The sequence below is a fragment of the Malaclemys terrapin genome, chromosome 6 (genome assembly GCF_027887155.1).
Source record: "Malaclemys terrapin pileata isolate rMalTer1 chromosome 6, rMalTer1.hap1, whole genome shotgun sequence".
In the NCBI taxonomy this organism is placed as follows: domain Eukaryota; kingdom Metazoa; phylum Chordata; order Testudines; family Emydidae; genus Malaclemys; species Malaclemys terrapin.
The window spans coordinates 47,383,999-47,401,847 of record NC_071510.1 but is presented as its reverse complement, the minus strand read 5'-3'; the positions used below and the strand labels follow the sequence as shown (position 1 = coordinate 47,401,847).

At 45.2% G+C, this 17,849-nt stretch overlaps 1 protein-coding gene across 4 annotated transcripts in view; it reads right to left on the bottom strand.

The window, feature by feature from the left end:
• The window catches only part of LOC128839339 (spindle assembly abnormal protein 6 homolog), a 47,333-nt gene extending 32,657 nt beyond the window's left edge, over positions 1 to 14,676 (bottom strand). The window contains exon 1 of one of the 4 annotated variants that reach the window (XM_054032245.1): positions 14,401 to 14,676. In XM_054032245.1, coding sequence (XP_053888220.1) covers positions 14,401 to 14,465 — 65 coding nt within the window. In that variant the 5' untranslated portion in view covers positions 14,466 to 14,676. The remainder of the gene's footprint in view (positions 1 to 14,400) is intronic. The other 3 variants (XM_054032246.1, XM_054032247.1, XM_054032248.1) reach the window with 3 other exon arrangements.
• Positions 14,677 to 17,849: the final 3,173 nt, after the last annotated feature.

Genomic DNA, 17,849 nt, shown 5'->3' with positions numbered 1-17,849 from the left:
AGCAGTGGTTCCCAAACTTTAACAACCTGTGAACCCCTTGTCAAGTCTCGCGAACCCCCTCCTAAAAATGAATATTTCCAGGGATTTTCTCCTTTACCTGAGTATAAATGATAAAAGCAGTGAACTTGGAAATATAAAATTTGTTTTTATGGCATGCTTATTACACATTATTTATTATTAATTATTTATCATTACATTATTTTTATTACATTATGAAAATGGCAAAACTCTTCCAAGATCTCATTTTCGTAGCTTGTATCGCTTTGAAGAAGCCTGTTATAAGACAAGGCTCCTATGTTTCATCAAGGAGTATCAGATGTGAAACAGCATGAAGGTATTTAAGAAGCCAACTCAAAGAGTTCCTTCTACACAAGCATTCAGGTCTTGAGCAGTCCAGGCAAACAACGCACGTTACAACAAAGCTTAAACTTGTTCTTCATAATCATTTTAAAAACTATACTAGCTGCCTATTTAACTTTAAAAACAGCAAAAAATATCTCCCTTTCCATTTCTTATAAGGAGTCTTGGGCCTGGTCTACACTACGACTTTAATTCGGATTTATCAGCTTTAATTCGAATTAACCCTGTAACCGTCCACACAACGACGCCATTTAATTCGATGTAAAGGGCCCTTTAAATCGATTTCTGTACTCCACCCCAACGAGCGGAGTAGCGCCAAAATCGATTTTAGCAATTCGAATTAGGGTTAGTGTGGCCGCAATTCGATGGTATTGGCCTCCAGGAGCTATCCCACAGTGCATCATTGTGACCGCTCTGGACAGCAATCCGAACTCGGATGCACTGGCCAGGTAGACAGGAAAAGCCCCGCGAACATTTGAACTTCATTTCCTGTTTGCCCAGCGTGGAGAGCACAGGTGACCACAGATACCTCATCAGCACAGGTAACCATGCAGGCTGATAATCGAAAAAGAGCACCAGCATGGACCGTGAGGGAGGTACTGGATCTGATCGCTGTATGGGGAGAGGATTCAGTGCTTGCAGAACTTCGTTCTAAAAGACGAAATGCAAAAACTTTTGAAAAAATTTCCAAGGGCATGATGGAGAGAGGCCACAATAGGGACTCTGAGCAGTGCCGCGTGAAGGTCAAGGAGCTCAGACAAGCCTATCAAAAAACAAAGGAGGCAAACGGTCGCTCCGGGTCAGAGCCGCGGACATGCCGCTACTACGCCGAGCTGCATGCAATTCTAGGGGGGGCTGCCACCACTACCCCACCTTTGTTCGTGGATTCTGGGTCGGGGATAGTCTCGACGCCTGAGGATTCTGCCGATGGGGTAGAGGAGGAGGAGGAGGAGGAGGATGAGCTTGCAGAGAGCACACAGCACTCCATTCTCCCCAACAGCCAGGATCTTTTTATCACCCTGACTGAAGTACCCTCCCAAGCCAGTACCCAAGACTCTGACCCCATGGAAGGGACCTCAGGTGAGTTTACCTTTTAAAATATAAAACTTGTTTTAAAAGCAAACGGTTTTTAATGATTACTTTGCCTGACTTTGCATTCGCGGTCAGTTCAGCTACTGGAAAAGTCTGTAGCTACTGGAAAAGTCTGTTAACGTGTCTGGGGATGGAGCGGAAATCCTCCAGGGACATCTCCATGAAGCTCTCCTGGAGGTACTCCGAAAGCCTTGCCAGAAGGTTTCTGGGCAGTGCATCCTTATTCCCTCCTCCATGGTAGGACACTTGACCACGCCATGCTTGCAGCAAGTAATCTGGTATCATTGCCTGACAAAGCCTGGCAGCGTATGGTCCCGGTGTTTGCTGGCATTCAAGCAACATCCGTTCTTTATCTTGTTGTGTAATCCTCAGGAGAGTGATATCACTCCTGGTAACCTGGTTGAAATACGGGAACTTAATTAAGGGGACAGAGGTGGCCGTTCCTACTGGGCTGTTTGCCTGTGGCGGAAAATAAATCCTTCCCTGCAGTTAGCCAAGCGCAGATGGGAAATTGGCCCTGAAGTTTTCCGCGTTTGGCTAGCAGGGATCTTCCCTGTTACCAGCCACGCGGTGGGGGGAGGGTACCGTGATCATCCCAGAGAATTCATGGCGAGGGGGGGGGTCGGCGGCGGGGGGGGGTAGTTTGGTGCCTGCAGGGATCTTCCCTGATACCAGCCATGAGGTGGGGGGAGGGGTACCGTGATCATCCCAGAGAATTCATGGCGAGGGGGGGGGGGGTCAGCGGCGGGGGGGGGTAGTTTGGTGCCTGCAGGGATCTTCCCTGATACCAGCCATGCGGTGGGGGGAGGGGCACCGTGATCATCCCAGAGAATTCATGGCGGGGGGGGGGGGGGTTAGTTTGTTTTCTGGTGCTGCTGAATGTTAACAGAAAAACCGCAGCACTCTACTTGCCTGAAGGGGCCCAGACAAGCCCCCCCCCACTGCCCCCCCCCCAACTGGCTGAGATTGGCCAGGCTTCTGCAGCACTCTACAGGCTATGCTTGGTATGTGGGAAAGGAGGGTGCAGAAGCTGTAAAACAATGGCTTACCATGGCCGCATGCAAGCCGAATTCTGTTGCCCAGACCTGTGATCTCTAGCAGCAAAGCCACAAGCACTCAGCATTAAGAGGCAAAATGCGACCTTGCACAGAAATCACATGTGCTATGTAATGTGAACAGTGTTGGTCACCGTGAAAGAGTATAAGCATTGTTCTGCAAAATGTAGCTTTTAAAACAATTCTCTCTTTTTTCCCCTCCCTACAGCAGCTGCAAATTCCTCAAGCCTCCCTCCTCCATCCCGAAGGTTATCACAGATAAGGCGTCGTAAGAAGAAGACGCGGGAGGACATGTTTTCTGAAATTATGCAATCCAGCAGGAGTGACAGAGCTCATCTGAATGAGTGGAAGGAAACAGTTTCAAAGTATAGGAAAGAAGTCAGTGAACGTGAGGAGAGGAGGGACCAACGTGAGGAGAGGAGGGACCAACGTGAGGAGAGGAGAGACGATCGAGATGAGAGATGGCGGCAGGAAGACCAGAGGATGAAGGATGCAACGCTGGGGCTGCTCCGGCGTCTGGTGGAGGTTCAGGAACGGCTGCTGGAAAACAGACTGCCGCTTCAGCCCCTGTTCCACCCTCCCCCCTCCCCATGTTCCGTATCCTCCTCACCTAGACGTGTAAGAACGCGGGGGGGGAGGCTCCGTACACCTTCCCATTCCACCCCAGTAGACAGCCCAAGCAAAAGGCTGTCATTTTTTTAACCTTTTCTTTGTGGCTTTCTCCTTCCCAGCAATCCTCCTCCCAAATACCACCCGGGTTCCCTCCCTCTTTTTCTAATCTATTAATAAAGAATAAATGATTTTTAAATGATAGTAACTTTATTTGGTTTGAAAGAAAGCTGGGGGAAGGGGCAGGGTGGGTTCCTTACAGAAAATCAGTCAGTAAAGGGGGAGGGTTTTCATGAAGGAGAAACAAACAGATATTTCACACGGTAGCCTGGCCAGCCATGAAACTGGTTTTCAAAGCTTCTCTGATGCACAGCGCTTCATGGTGTGATCTTCTAATTGCCCTGGTGTCTGGCTGCGCGTAATCAGCAGCCAGGCGATTTGCCTCAGCCTCCCACCCCGCCATAAAGGTCTCCCCCTTACTTTCACAGAGATTGTGGAGCACACAGCAAGCAGAAATAACAATGGGGAGATTTCTTTGGCTGAGGTCAGAGCGAGTCAATAATGAACGCCAGCGACCTTTTAAACGGCCAAATGCACATTCTACCACCATTCTGCACTTGCTTAGCCTGTAGTTAAACAGCTCCTGACTCCTGTCCAGGCTGCCTGTGTATGGCTTCATAAGCCATGGCATTAAGGGATAGGCTGGGTCCCCAAGAATAACTATGGGCATTTCAACATCCCCAACGGTTATTTTCTGGTCCGGAAAGTAAGTCCCTTGCTGCAGCCCTTTAAACAGAGTAGTGTTCCTGAAGACGCGAGCGTCATGAACCCTTCCCGCCCAGCCCGCGTTGATGTTGGTGAAACGTCCCTTGTGATCCACAAGTGCTTGCAGCACCATTGAAAAGTACCCCTTGCGGTTTATGTACTCGGTGGCTTGGTGCTCCGGTGCCAAGATAGGGATATGGGTTCCGTCTATTGCCCCACCACAGTTAGGGAATCCCATTGCAGCAAAACCATCCACTATAGCCTGCACATTTCCCAGAGTCACTAACTTTCGTAGCAGCACCTGAGTGATTGCTTTGGCTACTTGCATCACAGCAGCCCCCACAGTAGATTTGCCCACTCCAAATTGATTCCCGACTGACCGGTAGCTGTCTGGCATTGCAAGCTTCCACAGGGCTATCGCCACGCGCTTCTCAACTGTGAGGGCTGCTCTCATCTTGGTATTCTGGCGTTTCAGGGCAGGAGACAGCAAGTCACAAAGTTCCATGAAAGTGCCCTTACGCATGCGAAAGTTCCGCAGCCACTGGGAATCGTCCCAGACCTGCAACACTATGCGGTCCCACCAGTCTGTGCTTGTTTCCCTTGCCCAGAATCGGCGTTCCATGGATAGAATCTGCCCCATTAACAACATGATCTCCAAAGCACCGGGGCCTGTGGTTTCACTGAATTCTGTGTCCGTGTCCATGTCCTCATCATGCTTGTCGCTGCGCTGCCGCCGCCGCTGCCTCCTCGCCTCGTTTTTCTGGTCCTGGCTGAGCATAAACTCCACGAGAACGCGCGAGGTGTTTGCAATATTCATGAGTGCTGTCTTGACCTCAGCGGGCTCCATGCTTGCCGTGGTATGGAGTCTGCAGTGTTCACCCACCCAGGAAAAAAGGCGCGAAAATGGTTGTCTGCCGTCCGTTGCTTTCATGCAGGGAGGGAGGGAGGGAGGAAGTGAGGCTGTACCCAGAACCACCTGCGACGATGTTTTTTGTCCCATCAGGCACTGGGATCTTAACCCACAATCCCAATGGGCGCGGGAGACTGCGGGAACTATGGGATAGCTATGGAATTGCTACCCACAGTGCAACGGTGCAGAAATCGACGCTAGCCCCGGTACTTGGACGCACACCACCGAATTACTGTGCTAGTGTGGCCGCACTCATTTCGACTTTATACAACCTGTTTCTCAAATCCGAATTATCTAAATTTGGATTAATCCCGTAGTGTAGACATACCCTTGAAGTTTAAATCTCCTCAGTGTGATAGATGTGCTTGCTTTGATCTGCTTAGCTCTTGGAAGTCCAGGGGCTCCGGGCTCCTGGTCCCGTGTTGCCCGGGGTCCCTAAGGCAGCTCTGTCCGCCATACAGGAAAGGGTCTGGGCATTATCTAACCACCAGAAACAGCAGTGACAGTTCTCTAGTAGACAGGACCTTAAATTCCCCAGGCCTCTCCATACTGTGGTTACTTCACCTTGAGAGACATGGAGAGCGCTAAACCAAGAATAAAAACTACAGCACTAACTAGATCCTCTATTTTCAATGCTGAGAGCCAAATTTTCAGAAGAGCTCAGCACCTACTCAGGGGTCAGCTCCCATTTAGGCACCTCAATATGTGCTAGAGTTTCAAAATAACTCAGCGTCAAACATGGTGATAACTTATGAAAATCTGGCCAGTTATTTTGATGCCTAAATGTGAGCTGAGCTCTTCTGAAAAATGCCATCTCAGCAATCAGTCTACGCTAAATTAAAGCATTAAAAGCTAAAGTAAAATATCTTCCCTGTCTAGCTGTGTTGCACCACTCCCATAAAATATTCTCAAGAATTCAGTGACATACTGGCAATTCGAAACCAGGAGTACAAGATTTGAAAGGCTCCAGACTGGCAACACCAATGGGGCCACCATGACTGATCATCTTAATCCAAGTCAGACAGCGCAACAGGAGCAAATACAGCGAATACAAAGGGACGCAGGCAAGATTGAACATTTTCTTAATTATTTTTAATAAAAAAGTTTTAAAGAAAAAATAATGGTACTGTTGTGACAGGAAATTGTTTATTCTCCAATTATATAAATTTAATTACATCCTACATGAAATTACACTATGGTAATTAACATCTTGTGATCCCCTGCCTTGCTAAAACTGCATCATAAATTCCTCAAAGCTGCATATACAGATGATTAAATTTCAGAACCAAGTCTCAGCTTTGGACTTAAGAAATCAGAATGTTCCAGTTATCCTGTGGAAGCAAAGCTTCAAGAATTCCTCCATTTCTTTAGACAAGGTGGTTCTACTGTTAGACAATATCATATTTCTCAGAAAGGTTTAAAAGCATGCTAAGTTGTATAAATATGTTGTATTTTACAGAATGTTTTGTATTCATGCTATCCTTTATTGTAGAAACTTATTAGCAAGTAAACTATATGTAATCTCTGTTTGCATATGCAGAATCTGTCAGAAGTATTGTCAAAAATAAACATTGTGCTAGAAGCAGCTTGTTATCTTCTAGGGATAATTGTTACAAAGGTCTGTGTGAACTTCAAAATATGTAGAAAATTAGATAAGAAAAGGGATGAAAGGTTTGTGGTAATACTGTAAAAATCACTCTTTGCTGTAAACAAGCAAGGTATAAATATGAGCAAAACTGAGTTAATAGTTTTGGAACAGTGAAGATGTAAACTGCATGCCTGTTCTCCAGATTGGGTAAAGTATTAACCCTTTCTGTATTGTGCTGATTTATCTATCTGATTGAGAGTCATCAGAATTGAACCCATCAGCACTGCTAAGGATCCTGTGGTATTTAGAATTGCTGAAGGATCAAATACATTAAACCACAGGCATGCAAGAGGAAATGGGAGATGATACATTTACAAGGTGGTGGTTTGCACATGGGATGGAGAAATTTCACCTTTGTCTCAGGGAATATGGCAGATTAATAATTCCCCTGAAATCTACATAAGGCCTAAAGGGTATGTCTATACTTAAAACGCTGCAATGGCGCAACTCCCATCTGTTTAGATAATCCACCTCCCCGAGAGGCAGTAGGTAGGTCGACGGAAGAATGCTGCCGTCGCCCTAGCACTGTCAACGCCAAGGGTTAGGTTGGTATGTCTTCCAGGGCTGGAGATTTTTCACACCCTTGAGAATCATACCTATACCAATGTAAATTCCTAGGGTTGACCTAGTCTCAGAGTCATGAGGAGCCCACAACACGTTTAGAACACTTGTAGCTCCTTGTGAGCACAAAAGGAGCCATGTACTTGTAAGAATAAGTGTATTAAACCAAGTTTACGACAGGAGGAGATGATAATGTGTGCACACATGCTGGAGGGAAGGTACAGTACTTGAGCAACAGAGTAAGAGCCCATCAGAACTTTTCAGAGGTTTCCAAAGTCCATCAGATCATCTGCACACTAGATAAAGACACAATACCTGAGGAGCAATTCGCATCTGACTTTCCAAACTCCTTTATCTCAGAAATTACTTCTGATTTTCCCCAAATTTAGCTAACAAAAAAAAGTATACACATCTGCCAGGTAGAGATTTGAAACTGAAAGACTATTTCATAGAGGGGGGCCTGTTTCAGGCATAAATAGAAGGCTGTCCACAATCTTAAATGTGAATAATCTCTTCCAATTAGTCCCATATATGCCATGACATATACATTGGCGCTCCCCATACTGCCCTGTTCCATGAGTATTCTGTGTTAGGCTAAGCTGGAAGCACTCTTGTGATCAGTCATATGCTCCTCACTCAGCCCAAGTCCTTACAGCAGGGCTACAGTGATGATCAGTGTCATAGAAGTGCTGCTATCAGACAAGCAGGTTATAGGGCTACATTCATTCACTGTTCAGTTGGAATCCCTTTTGGCATTCACAATTTTCAAGTCTTGCATACACTTAAGCCACTGCTATAGTAAAATACAATGGAACGCTCTTACCCTTAAAGATGCCTCCCCTCTCCCTGTTTCAGGGTTGAGAGATGTTGGCAGGGCAGTATGGGGAAGTTTGTACTGCAGCTGCCCAGTATTTGTTTTGTTAATCAAATAAAAGAAGTGAGTGTCCAAAAGTGTCAATTTAGAACTAAATCCACTAAAATTAAAGAAAAAATGGTATCCCATGACAAAAACATCTGATGTGACAATTAGCACAGCTGACTTGGAGGAATGTGAATGTGCGCTTCTTTACTTATACAGTATTTAGAAATCAAAAGTTATAATTATTATGTCCTATAGTGTTTGAGGGGTCATCCTTCAGAGGTTAGTAGATCTCGAGTTAGCAGATGCTGGGTTTGTTAACTACAGCTTCAGCACTGACACACATTTGTAACCCCAGGTTAAGAACTGTTGAAGCCTGAATCTCAACCTGGGACTCCAGAGTCTACACTACATTACGTGGGCCTGAGTCCAACCACCCGTATCCCAGATTTCCTAGTGCCCTCCCAAAATGTGGCCACTCTAGTTCTTCATTCGTGGTGCAGCATGGGAAAATTTTACTGTCCACAAACTAGAGTGTCCAGAGAACAGTCAGCCCATGGGATCATGGAACACTTTTGGTGCACTCCCAGAGCAAAAGTCCAGTGTGGCTGCATCTACGCTGCAAAGCAATAGTGCTTGAACCGTGGGTCCTGGTTTGTCTCAGATTCAGACCATCCACCCTCATTGGGTGGATCTGAGCCCTGGGATAACATAATTTGTGTGTAGATGGAAGGGTGGTTATGCTTCATCCAGAGCATGAACCCTGGGCTTACAGCAGCCTAGACATACCCTCAGAGAGTACAGAATCAAGCTAGCCAAAGATTCACAAAAATGACAAGTCTTTACATGGTTCATTTAAAAATATGCTGTTTCACAAAAGGTGTTATCTTTTTGAAACTATCTTCATGCTCATCTAAACATTTACCTGCAAGAGGAAGACAATCTTCATCAGACACACTTTGGGAAAGCAGGTAGATCAAAAACACAAAGTAGGTTAAAAAAAAAAAATTAAGACTGCAGAATCATGCTTACATTTGATGTGAGAATACACATCAATGTTTCCTTCCAATAAAGTGAGCCTGGCTGCTCTGCTTGGACACAACTCTAGAGATAGTCAAAAATGAGACGAAATTAAAAAAACATTTGCCAATTTACTACTCCTTTTTATCATGGAAATTTAATTTTGGGAGCAACTTCTCATCAAAACTGAACAAAAACACATCAACCACTCCTAATCAAGGCAGCGTAATGAGGTATAGAGGAATCCTACTCCAAGTCATGATTGCTAAGACAGCTAATGGCCAGGGTCTCTTTTTATAGCTCACTCTATGAATTATTGCTAGGTGGGGGAGGAAAGATGTCGATGGTTAGGAAAGATCTTTAAAACTAAAGCTGTGTTTTGGAAAAGTGGTGTGTGTTTAAAAGAAAAGAAAAAGCATAATGCTCATAAGACACCAGAAAACAGCCCAGAAACTAAACTTATCTCTTTAAACACAAAATACACAGAGCACAGGAAGAAACAAAGAAACAGTATGGACGTGTTTGAACTATCCCACTGATGTGACTCAACCATGTGCCTTCCATGCTTGGCTTCTATTCCAAGGTTACCAACAAAGCCATCAATGGCATTTATGGTTGTGGATTTCATGTGGACAACTCATCATTCAACTCACTTCTTACAGACCAAATAGCTATCTGAGCAGGGTTCAAACTGACAGCCTAGAATGCCTGCATATCCTATTTCTAATATTTTAAGATATCCAATTAGTGCCCTAAACGATTCCTTTCTACATTATACTCTCCCTCCCTAGAGTGATTTTACTTATCAATCTGACAGTAGTGCTGTAATTTTAGTCATATCCAAGAAAATCTGTTTGGTTTTTTAAAAGCCAACACTAACACTGTGTATGATATTTTCTTATAGCTTTCAGTCTGCTTGGACTGTAACATCCAAGGATATGTCTACACTGCAATAAAACACTCACGGCTGGCTCATGTCAGCTGACTCAGGCTTGCAGGGCTCCAGCTATGGGGCTATGAAATTGCAGTGTAGATGTTCAGGCTCTGGTACCCCAAGGGAGCCCAAACATATACACTGCAATTTTATAGCCCCACAGCCTGAGGCCCGTGACCTTGTGTCAACTACATGGGCCAGCCATGGTTTTATTGCAGTGTAGACATACCCAAGTGTACCACCTTCCCTAGTAGCTCTTGCTGACCTGTTAATTCTCCTCATGGGACTCTCTCTTTCTCTCTCATGTATAGAGTTCTAAACATTTACCATACACCTTCTGAGGCCAGGATGATAGCAAAGATGATGCTTCAGTGCGGTCCTGAAATTCCCACCAGAGCACTCTTCCTGAATTCATGGGAGGGGAGCAGAGACTGGGCTAAATTTGCCATTCAAGTGCTTCCAACAAATAATCCTGATTTGAGTCATGCACTGCAATCCTGAAACATTCCTACAAGATGCATCATGACCCAGCTACAGCAACAATCTGGTCGCAGCATTACCTTGCCACATCATTCTGTGATATTTATCAAAGAAATCCTGAAGTTTGTAAGACAATACTATGACACTACTGCAGTTGGCAAATACAAAACAAAGTAATATAGCCAGGAAAACAACTAACAGAGGAGACAAGAGGAATGTCATGGCTAGAGTATGATTTTTACATTTCTCACTTTCTCTTTCCAACTCTTCTAGGTTGCTCTTTAGCAGTGTGCAAGTCATACTGATTTATGTAGTGGGTTTGTAATCTGCGCAAATGGAGACCAGGAAGAAGTTAAGATAATTGACATTTGTGACTGAATATGTGATTTCACTCCAGGTCCATCTCAGCACGTAGGAATATTTACTCAGTTCTCCCAAGCTAGGTCCGCATTCAGATGAGATACTTACATGGAATAATTAAATCTTGAGAGACCCAGAGTTGGGCACTCAGAAGGTGACACTCCTCCATAGGTGCTGACTCCATGGGTGCTCTGGGGCTGGAGTACCCACATGGAAAAATTAGCAGGTGCTCCACACCCACCGGCAGCCAAACTCCCCCCTCCTTGCCTCCTTCTCCCCCCCACCTTCTCCCGAGTCCGCCACGTCCCTGCTCCTCCTCCTCCCCCTCCCTCCCGGCGCTTCCCATTTCCCCCTACACACACACCGCCTAACAGCTGTTTGGCAGCGCTTAGGACTTTCCGGGAGGGAGGGGGAGGAGTGGGGATGCGGCGTGCTCAGGGGAGGAAGCGGAGAAGAGGCAGGGCTGGGGTGGGGACTTTGGGGAAGGGGTGGAATGGGGGTGGAGCACGGGCAGTGCAGGGGCAGGCCGGGGGGGGGGGAGGGGGGTCGAGCACCCACTGGGCAGAAGGGAAGTCGGCATCTATGCACTCCTCCATCTGATTTAAACACTGAACCAAATCCCAACAGGATCCTAGGGGGCATTGGGTGCTGCAGACGCCATCCTTTAGCTGAAAACTTAATAGACACAACTCGGCCATATGTGGAAAATAAGATTCCCATGACACCTTTGGGGGCATCTTGCAAAGAAGACTTCAGAAGCTCAGTTTGTGACGCGAAAAGCTCCATTGCTATCTAGTTTGCAGCAAGGGGCAAATTGATGGGAAAATATCTGAAACAGAACAACATATACTGGGCTTAAGACGGTAGTGATTGTCCCAGTGCAGAAGAAATTGAGGAGCAAACCGTAAATGATAGATGTCCTATTATTAAGTAATTAGCAGATTTACCTAAAGATAAGGAATGGAAATGTCAGGAAAGTGATGGAGAATCATCCAGTTTTCCTAGCAGCGTAAAAGAGAGTGATGATGAAGAATGTGGCTCACGTGAAAAGGAGGGCAATGACAAAAAAATCTGGTTTACATGAAAAAGAGAAGCAATAGAGAAGAATCAGCCTTGCATGATCACAGAAACAGCAGCGAGAAAAATTGCATGCCACAAATCGATACATCAGATCCTGCTTTATGGCTGTAGATAAAACTCTGCTGATATTGATTGTACAATTTTGAACTAACTTCAAAATTTCTGATCTCAATTGTGGTTTGGCATGATATGCTGTTCCAAGTAAATGTTGTAAGCAAGGCATTACAAACTCAGTCGATGGACATCGCGACTGCTACCACTTTTGATGAGAAGCTGCCTTGATTTCGTTATGGCCTCCAGAGACAACAGTTTTGAAGATCCAGTACCTGCTGCCAAAGAAATGGCAGAAAACTTAGGAGTTGAGCCGGTCTTCAAGGAAACTCATTCATTGGAAGAAGAGAGAGTTTGATTGCAAGGGCAGAGATGAGGTGATGGGAAGCGTGGAAGAAACATTAAAGATGGAGTTTTTTTTGCTTGCTCATTGACCCTGCTCGTTTGTCCATCTAAGAAAGGTTTGAACAAATGAAGCATCACAAAAAGACCTGGGGGCGGGGGGAAAGGAAATGGGGGGATTGTATGATCTAAGTAAGCACTCTCCACTCCAAGTTCTCCAATTCATTCATGACGCAGAGCTGAAGGAGCTTTTCCTAATGTGTGGATAGCTTTGAGGATTCTGTTCATGCTGCCGGTCAGTCAAGTAGTGAGAACAGCTTTTCAAAGCTGAAGCTCATTAAAACATATCTTCGATCGACAATGCCCGATGAGAGATTGACATAGCTTACTATTTTATCTCTTGGAAATGCCATTGACCAGTCTTTGGATCTCTCTGACGCTGTGCTTCAGTTCAGAAGGGCAAAGGCGAAAAAAGCGACCTTTGAACTAAAGGACTATGGTTAACATTCGAAGGCGGTCACTTACTGTAACACTATTTACTACTGGTCCACCCCCAATGTTGATACACAGTTCAATTTCTTGATATTAGTACATTTCAGTTATTCTTAAAATTAAAAAGTTTCTATAAGCCTAGAGGAAACTACTTTTTTTTATTTGCTTATATATGGCATGAATAAACACAGATTTACAGATTCTAGTGTGCGAATTTATTTTCTTATATGACAGAGATAAATCATGCATCAAAGTCATGAAATGGGCTACAAATGCAATAAAAATAAGGTATTCAGACATTTACTAATGGAGGGGAGGGTGCCGAAGATGCTCCTCACCTGGTGTGCTATTTGATCTAGGGTCCAGCCCTGTCTGCATGTAATGTGCAAAGTACTGATCACATCAACTGCTTCAAGGTCTATCCCAGCATAACAGTGAGTTCTTAACACCAGATAACTAAACAGCTGACTACACACTAAATTTAAAAGTTTTATCGTTTAATTTGTAGGAAAGAATTAAGGTAGTAGAACTACTGGATATAAAAAAAAATGATACTAATATGACTTTTAGATTTTTGTAAGTAGTTTTGATATTTAGGAAGGCAGGAGGTTGTAGAAATAATGGGAAGGGAGTTGAAAGATAGTGTGTGATATATGAGAGAAAGACAACATAGCAGGGGTAGGCAACCTATGGCATGCGTGCCCAAGATGGCACGCGAGCTGATTTTCAGTGGCACTCACACTGCCCAGATCCTGGCCACCGGTCCAGGGGCTCTGCATTTTAATTTAATTTTAAATGAAGTTTCTTAAACATTTTAAAAAACTTATTTACTTTACATACAACAATAGTTTAGTTATATATTATAGACTTATAGAAAGAGACTTTCTAAAAACGTTAAAATGTATTACTAGCACACGAAACCTTAAATTAGAGTGAATAAATGAAGACTCAGCACACCACTTCTGAAAGGTTGCCGACCCCTGCAATATAGCATACATACTGCTCCTCAAACTAGATTATTCAAGATTTTCCTTTAGAATGTTACATAGCATGTTTATGACTTACCTTACACTTCTGTGAGACCATTTTATGTCACTGCCTATCAATTTGCAACACTGATAATTCTCACAATATTTTCATGAGTCTCATAATATTTGGTGTTTCTTAAAGCCCACATGATTCCAGGAGTGGGGTTAGACGAAAATCTCAATTTATTTAAAAAAAAAAAAAAAAAGTTTCTAGCCCTCCTGGTTGTGGGGAAGACTTGAAAATGGGACTTCCCCACAGGCTCAAAAACACAAAAAGCAGATAAAAAGAATGCAATGTTTACCATTTAAGAACAAAATCATGTTTAACCCAAACTCATGAGTCCTGAATGTTTATAGTTGATAGCTCTGAACTATTGAATGTGTTTGTGACAAGGCTTTACGGCATCAATATCTTGTGCGAATATATTTATAAAGTAAGGGGGTTATTAGAAGAGGAAGGCAGGAGTGTTTTTTAATGCTACAAGTAAAGTGTTCTGAGTTTGTCAGTTTGGGTGAGGCTGCGGCTGCTACCACGCAGCTGGGGCTAATGATCTCAATTAACAATACTGCCTAGCCCAACATTTCTGAAAACAAAATGCAAGAAGCTTGGGGGTACTTCCTCCAGACCCGTCCTTTCGCAGCGCGGAACCAGCCTTCGCACCTGGCTTCACTTTGCAGGCTCTGCTTACCCCCCGCGAGCCCAGCCCGGCTCTCTCCCGGAGCGGACCCTCCCCCAGCTCCCGGCGGCACTCACCTCTCCTCGCAGCCCGCGCAGCTGATCACCGCGGACACCCCCTTACAGAAGAGCTGCTCTGCCATGCTGCCGGGAGCCCCCGCCTCCCCGCGCCCCTACATAGCCCTAGCGCTGCCGTAGCCGCCTGCGCTGGGCGCATTAGCTCCCTGCCTGCACCTGCGGCCGCGCGGGGATTCCCCTGCTGTGCTCGCTTCCCCCTCCCACCCGCCGGGAGGCTCCCCGGGGCTTTGGCGCCGGCTTCCCGCCGCTGGGGAGACCGCGCCGGGCGGAGCCGCAGAAGGGGGACGCGCGCTCGTGGCTCTACCCCTGGGCAGTGGGGTTGCCTAAGGCCGCAGGAGCCCTTGCGGTGCCCGGTGTGTTGTTAATCCCTGGATCTGCCTTAGCAGCAAGCGGAGCTCGGGAAGAAACACGCAGCCAAAGAGCAGCTCCAGCATTGCCAGCGGGGACTTTTGGTTCCCGCGCCTGCAGGATAACCTAGGGCGAGAAAGTCCAGCGTGTCTCTGCAGGCGGGAGGGTTAGGAACGATTGAAAATGAAAAGCGGGGTTTTCACGTCATTAGGGAGATGCCACTTCCTAGCAATGCCCATATTAACGTTCGCTTAATAGCAACATTATGCCCGGAACTGATCCCATCCCATTGACTTGAGTGTGAATGGGATTCGGATGTTAGCAACAGGCATGCTACTTCCTGCTTAGGAACAACTTTTTTGAAAGAAAGGCTCTGGCTGCAGGCAGGTTGGCAGGGAGGGAAGTGCTAGGAATGCCGACGCCAAATGTTAGGGAAGGGCACGGTCTGTAGACCACAGGGAGAGGTACCATCCCTCTCCATAGGCCTCCAGCACCCACGGTCCCTGGGGAAAGCCCCTGAATCAGGGCTGCAGCACCTCAGCCCACTGCTGCCCTGACCACATCCACCCTTCCCAGCCCACAGCACCGGGACTCTGGCAGAGGCTTCCCCATTGGGTGGTAATGTGGGTGCCCCAGTCACGTACCATTTGTGGGGAGCATGGGTCACAGGCAGGTTTGTAGTCTGCATCCACTGAAGGCACATCCCAGCACTTTCTTCCTTGATTGAAGCCCTACAAGCCTGCCTTTCACTTGTTATAGGCGTTGTTGTAGCCGTGTTGGTCCAAGGATATGGAAAGCATGTCTCTCTTTCACCAACAGAAACAGGTCACTACTACCTCATCCACCTTGTCTTTCACTTATGGACAGCTCTTGGATAAGAATCAGAGGGGATAAGAGTTTTTCTGGGAGCCAAAAGGTTGCTAATAATCAGAATCCTTCAAGGAAAAATGCCAAGTAGTATGAGTAAGGCCCTGTGGACAGCTGTTGCAGCTGCAGAAGTCATGGAGGGCTCGGAAAGTCACAGAATCCGTGACTTCTGTGAAAGACTCGCAGATTTAATTATGAGCTAGCAACAGTGAATGCTGCCCACAACTACACAGGGATAAATCTAGAGTAACTCTAAGATAAAAGCAGAATTCTGTCTAATTTTGGCCCCAATTGCAACACGAGTATAGAGAATGACTGACTGCATTTCCAGACCCTTATGCATCTCAGAACATGAGCGCTACACCAAATACATAAAGAACAAGTGCAGTCACTTTGCTTGCACCAAAAAATCCAGACCGTTTTGTAAACTGGAATAGCGGCAGCACAAAAATATATATTTGACATGTAGGTCAGCTCTACACACTTCCTGAAGAATGTAAAAAATATACCCTTGCAGGCCAGCTTTAGGACATGCTGGGCCCGATTCCAGGTCTTCGGCGGCACTTCGGTGGCGGGGGGTCCACTTCACATCTTCCGCGGCACTGAAAGACCCCCCACCGCCGAAATGCCACCGAAGACCCTGGAGCGAACCCCCGCTTCCACCACCGAAATGCCGCCGGAGCAGACCGCTGCCGGGTGAGCCTAAGGCACAGGGGGCTCTTAGGCACAAGCGCGGGGCCCTCTTACCTGCGGGGCCCGATTCGGGGGAATTGGGGGATTTGGCCTAAAGCCAGCCCTGTACCCTTGATACTACAAGCAACCATGGGAGTCTCAGCTGCCAAGAATTGGGACAGTTTAACTTCATTATTGCTACTTGGAAAAGCTGTAAACAGTAGCAGAGGCAGGCACAGGAGTTAGTCACTAGCTTGGAAGAAGACCTAAAAAATAGACAGTCCAGGGGAGTAGAATAGCAATACATCTCTCACAGCAGTCAGGAAGCACTGGATGAGTCAAAAAAAGACAGAAAACTCCTAGCAGCTAGAAAGGGTGGAACTTCACCTTTATAAAACACTTGCTATACACTGCTGATGTGATAGATACAGGATCCAAGAGGGGACCAAAATCCCAGTACTTTTCCCATTACCAATAGCTGATAGCTGGGGAATAGTGCACCTGACTTGTGTGTTACCAATGGATCTGGCCCAAATCTAATAGGTTTAGTCTCTCAATCCAGATGGTGTTTGGTAAATTTTTTAAGTCTTCATAAAATGAATAAATATATAAAACCTCTAAGGTCCTGTTACCTAGCATTTGTTATAAGATCAGCAAGGTGATCCCAGTTTTATTAGTACATCCCATATATGATTTTATTTACTGTACTTTATAACAACATGTAAGAGGATAATTGTATTATCTGAGTCTTTAAACCTGAAAATAAATTTATTTAAAATATTCTTTTTAGCAAAAGCCATAAGGGTATAAGCAACAAAAAATATGTATTTGCTGAAAACTGGCATTCTACAATTGTTGTTTTCACGAAATCAGTAAATAAAGGAGAGAAACTAAAATAATATTGATATATTATATGTTTTTCCATGCCATAAAGTATTAATTAAATACAATCCGCCTTTTCTCCCTTTCTAATGTCATGCAGTAACTTCTATATCCCTTATATCATTTTAGTGGTATGATCTATGGTACCCATGTGTGATGCAAATGAGTATTCATAGGACTATTAATATGGTTAATGTTGAGCATGTTGGTAAGTGTTTACAGGATCAGGGTCTTAGAGTTTAATAAGTTGTATTATTTTCACACCATATTATTGATCTGAGGTATTTTACATAATATTTGGGGGCCAATGAATCTTACCTTATCTTTACCAGTATAACAAATGTAGAAAAATAATTTAATATTGTAAAATCATATTTTCAAAATTGTTCTTATAAATGCAATAAAAATATTATTTTAGTTACCTCTTTGAGGGTTCGTCTGTACTACCCTCCAGATCGGCAGGTAGAGTTCGATGTAACTGGGATCGATTTATCACGTCTCGTCTGGACACGATAAATCGATCCACGAATCGACGCCCGTACTCCACCTCGGCAGGAGGAGTAAGGGGCATCGACGGGGGAGCTGCGGCAATCAACTCGACGCCGTGAGGACAGCCAGGTAAGTCGAACTAAGATACTTCAACTTCAGCTACGCAAATAGCAAGTTGAAGTTGCGTATCT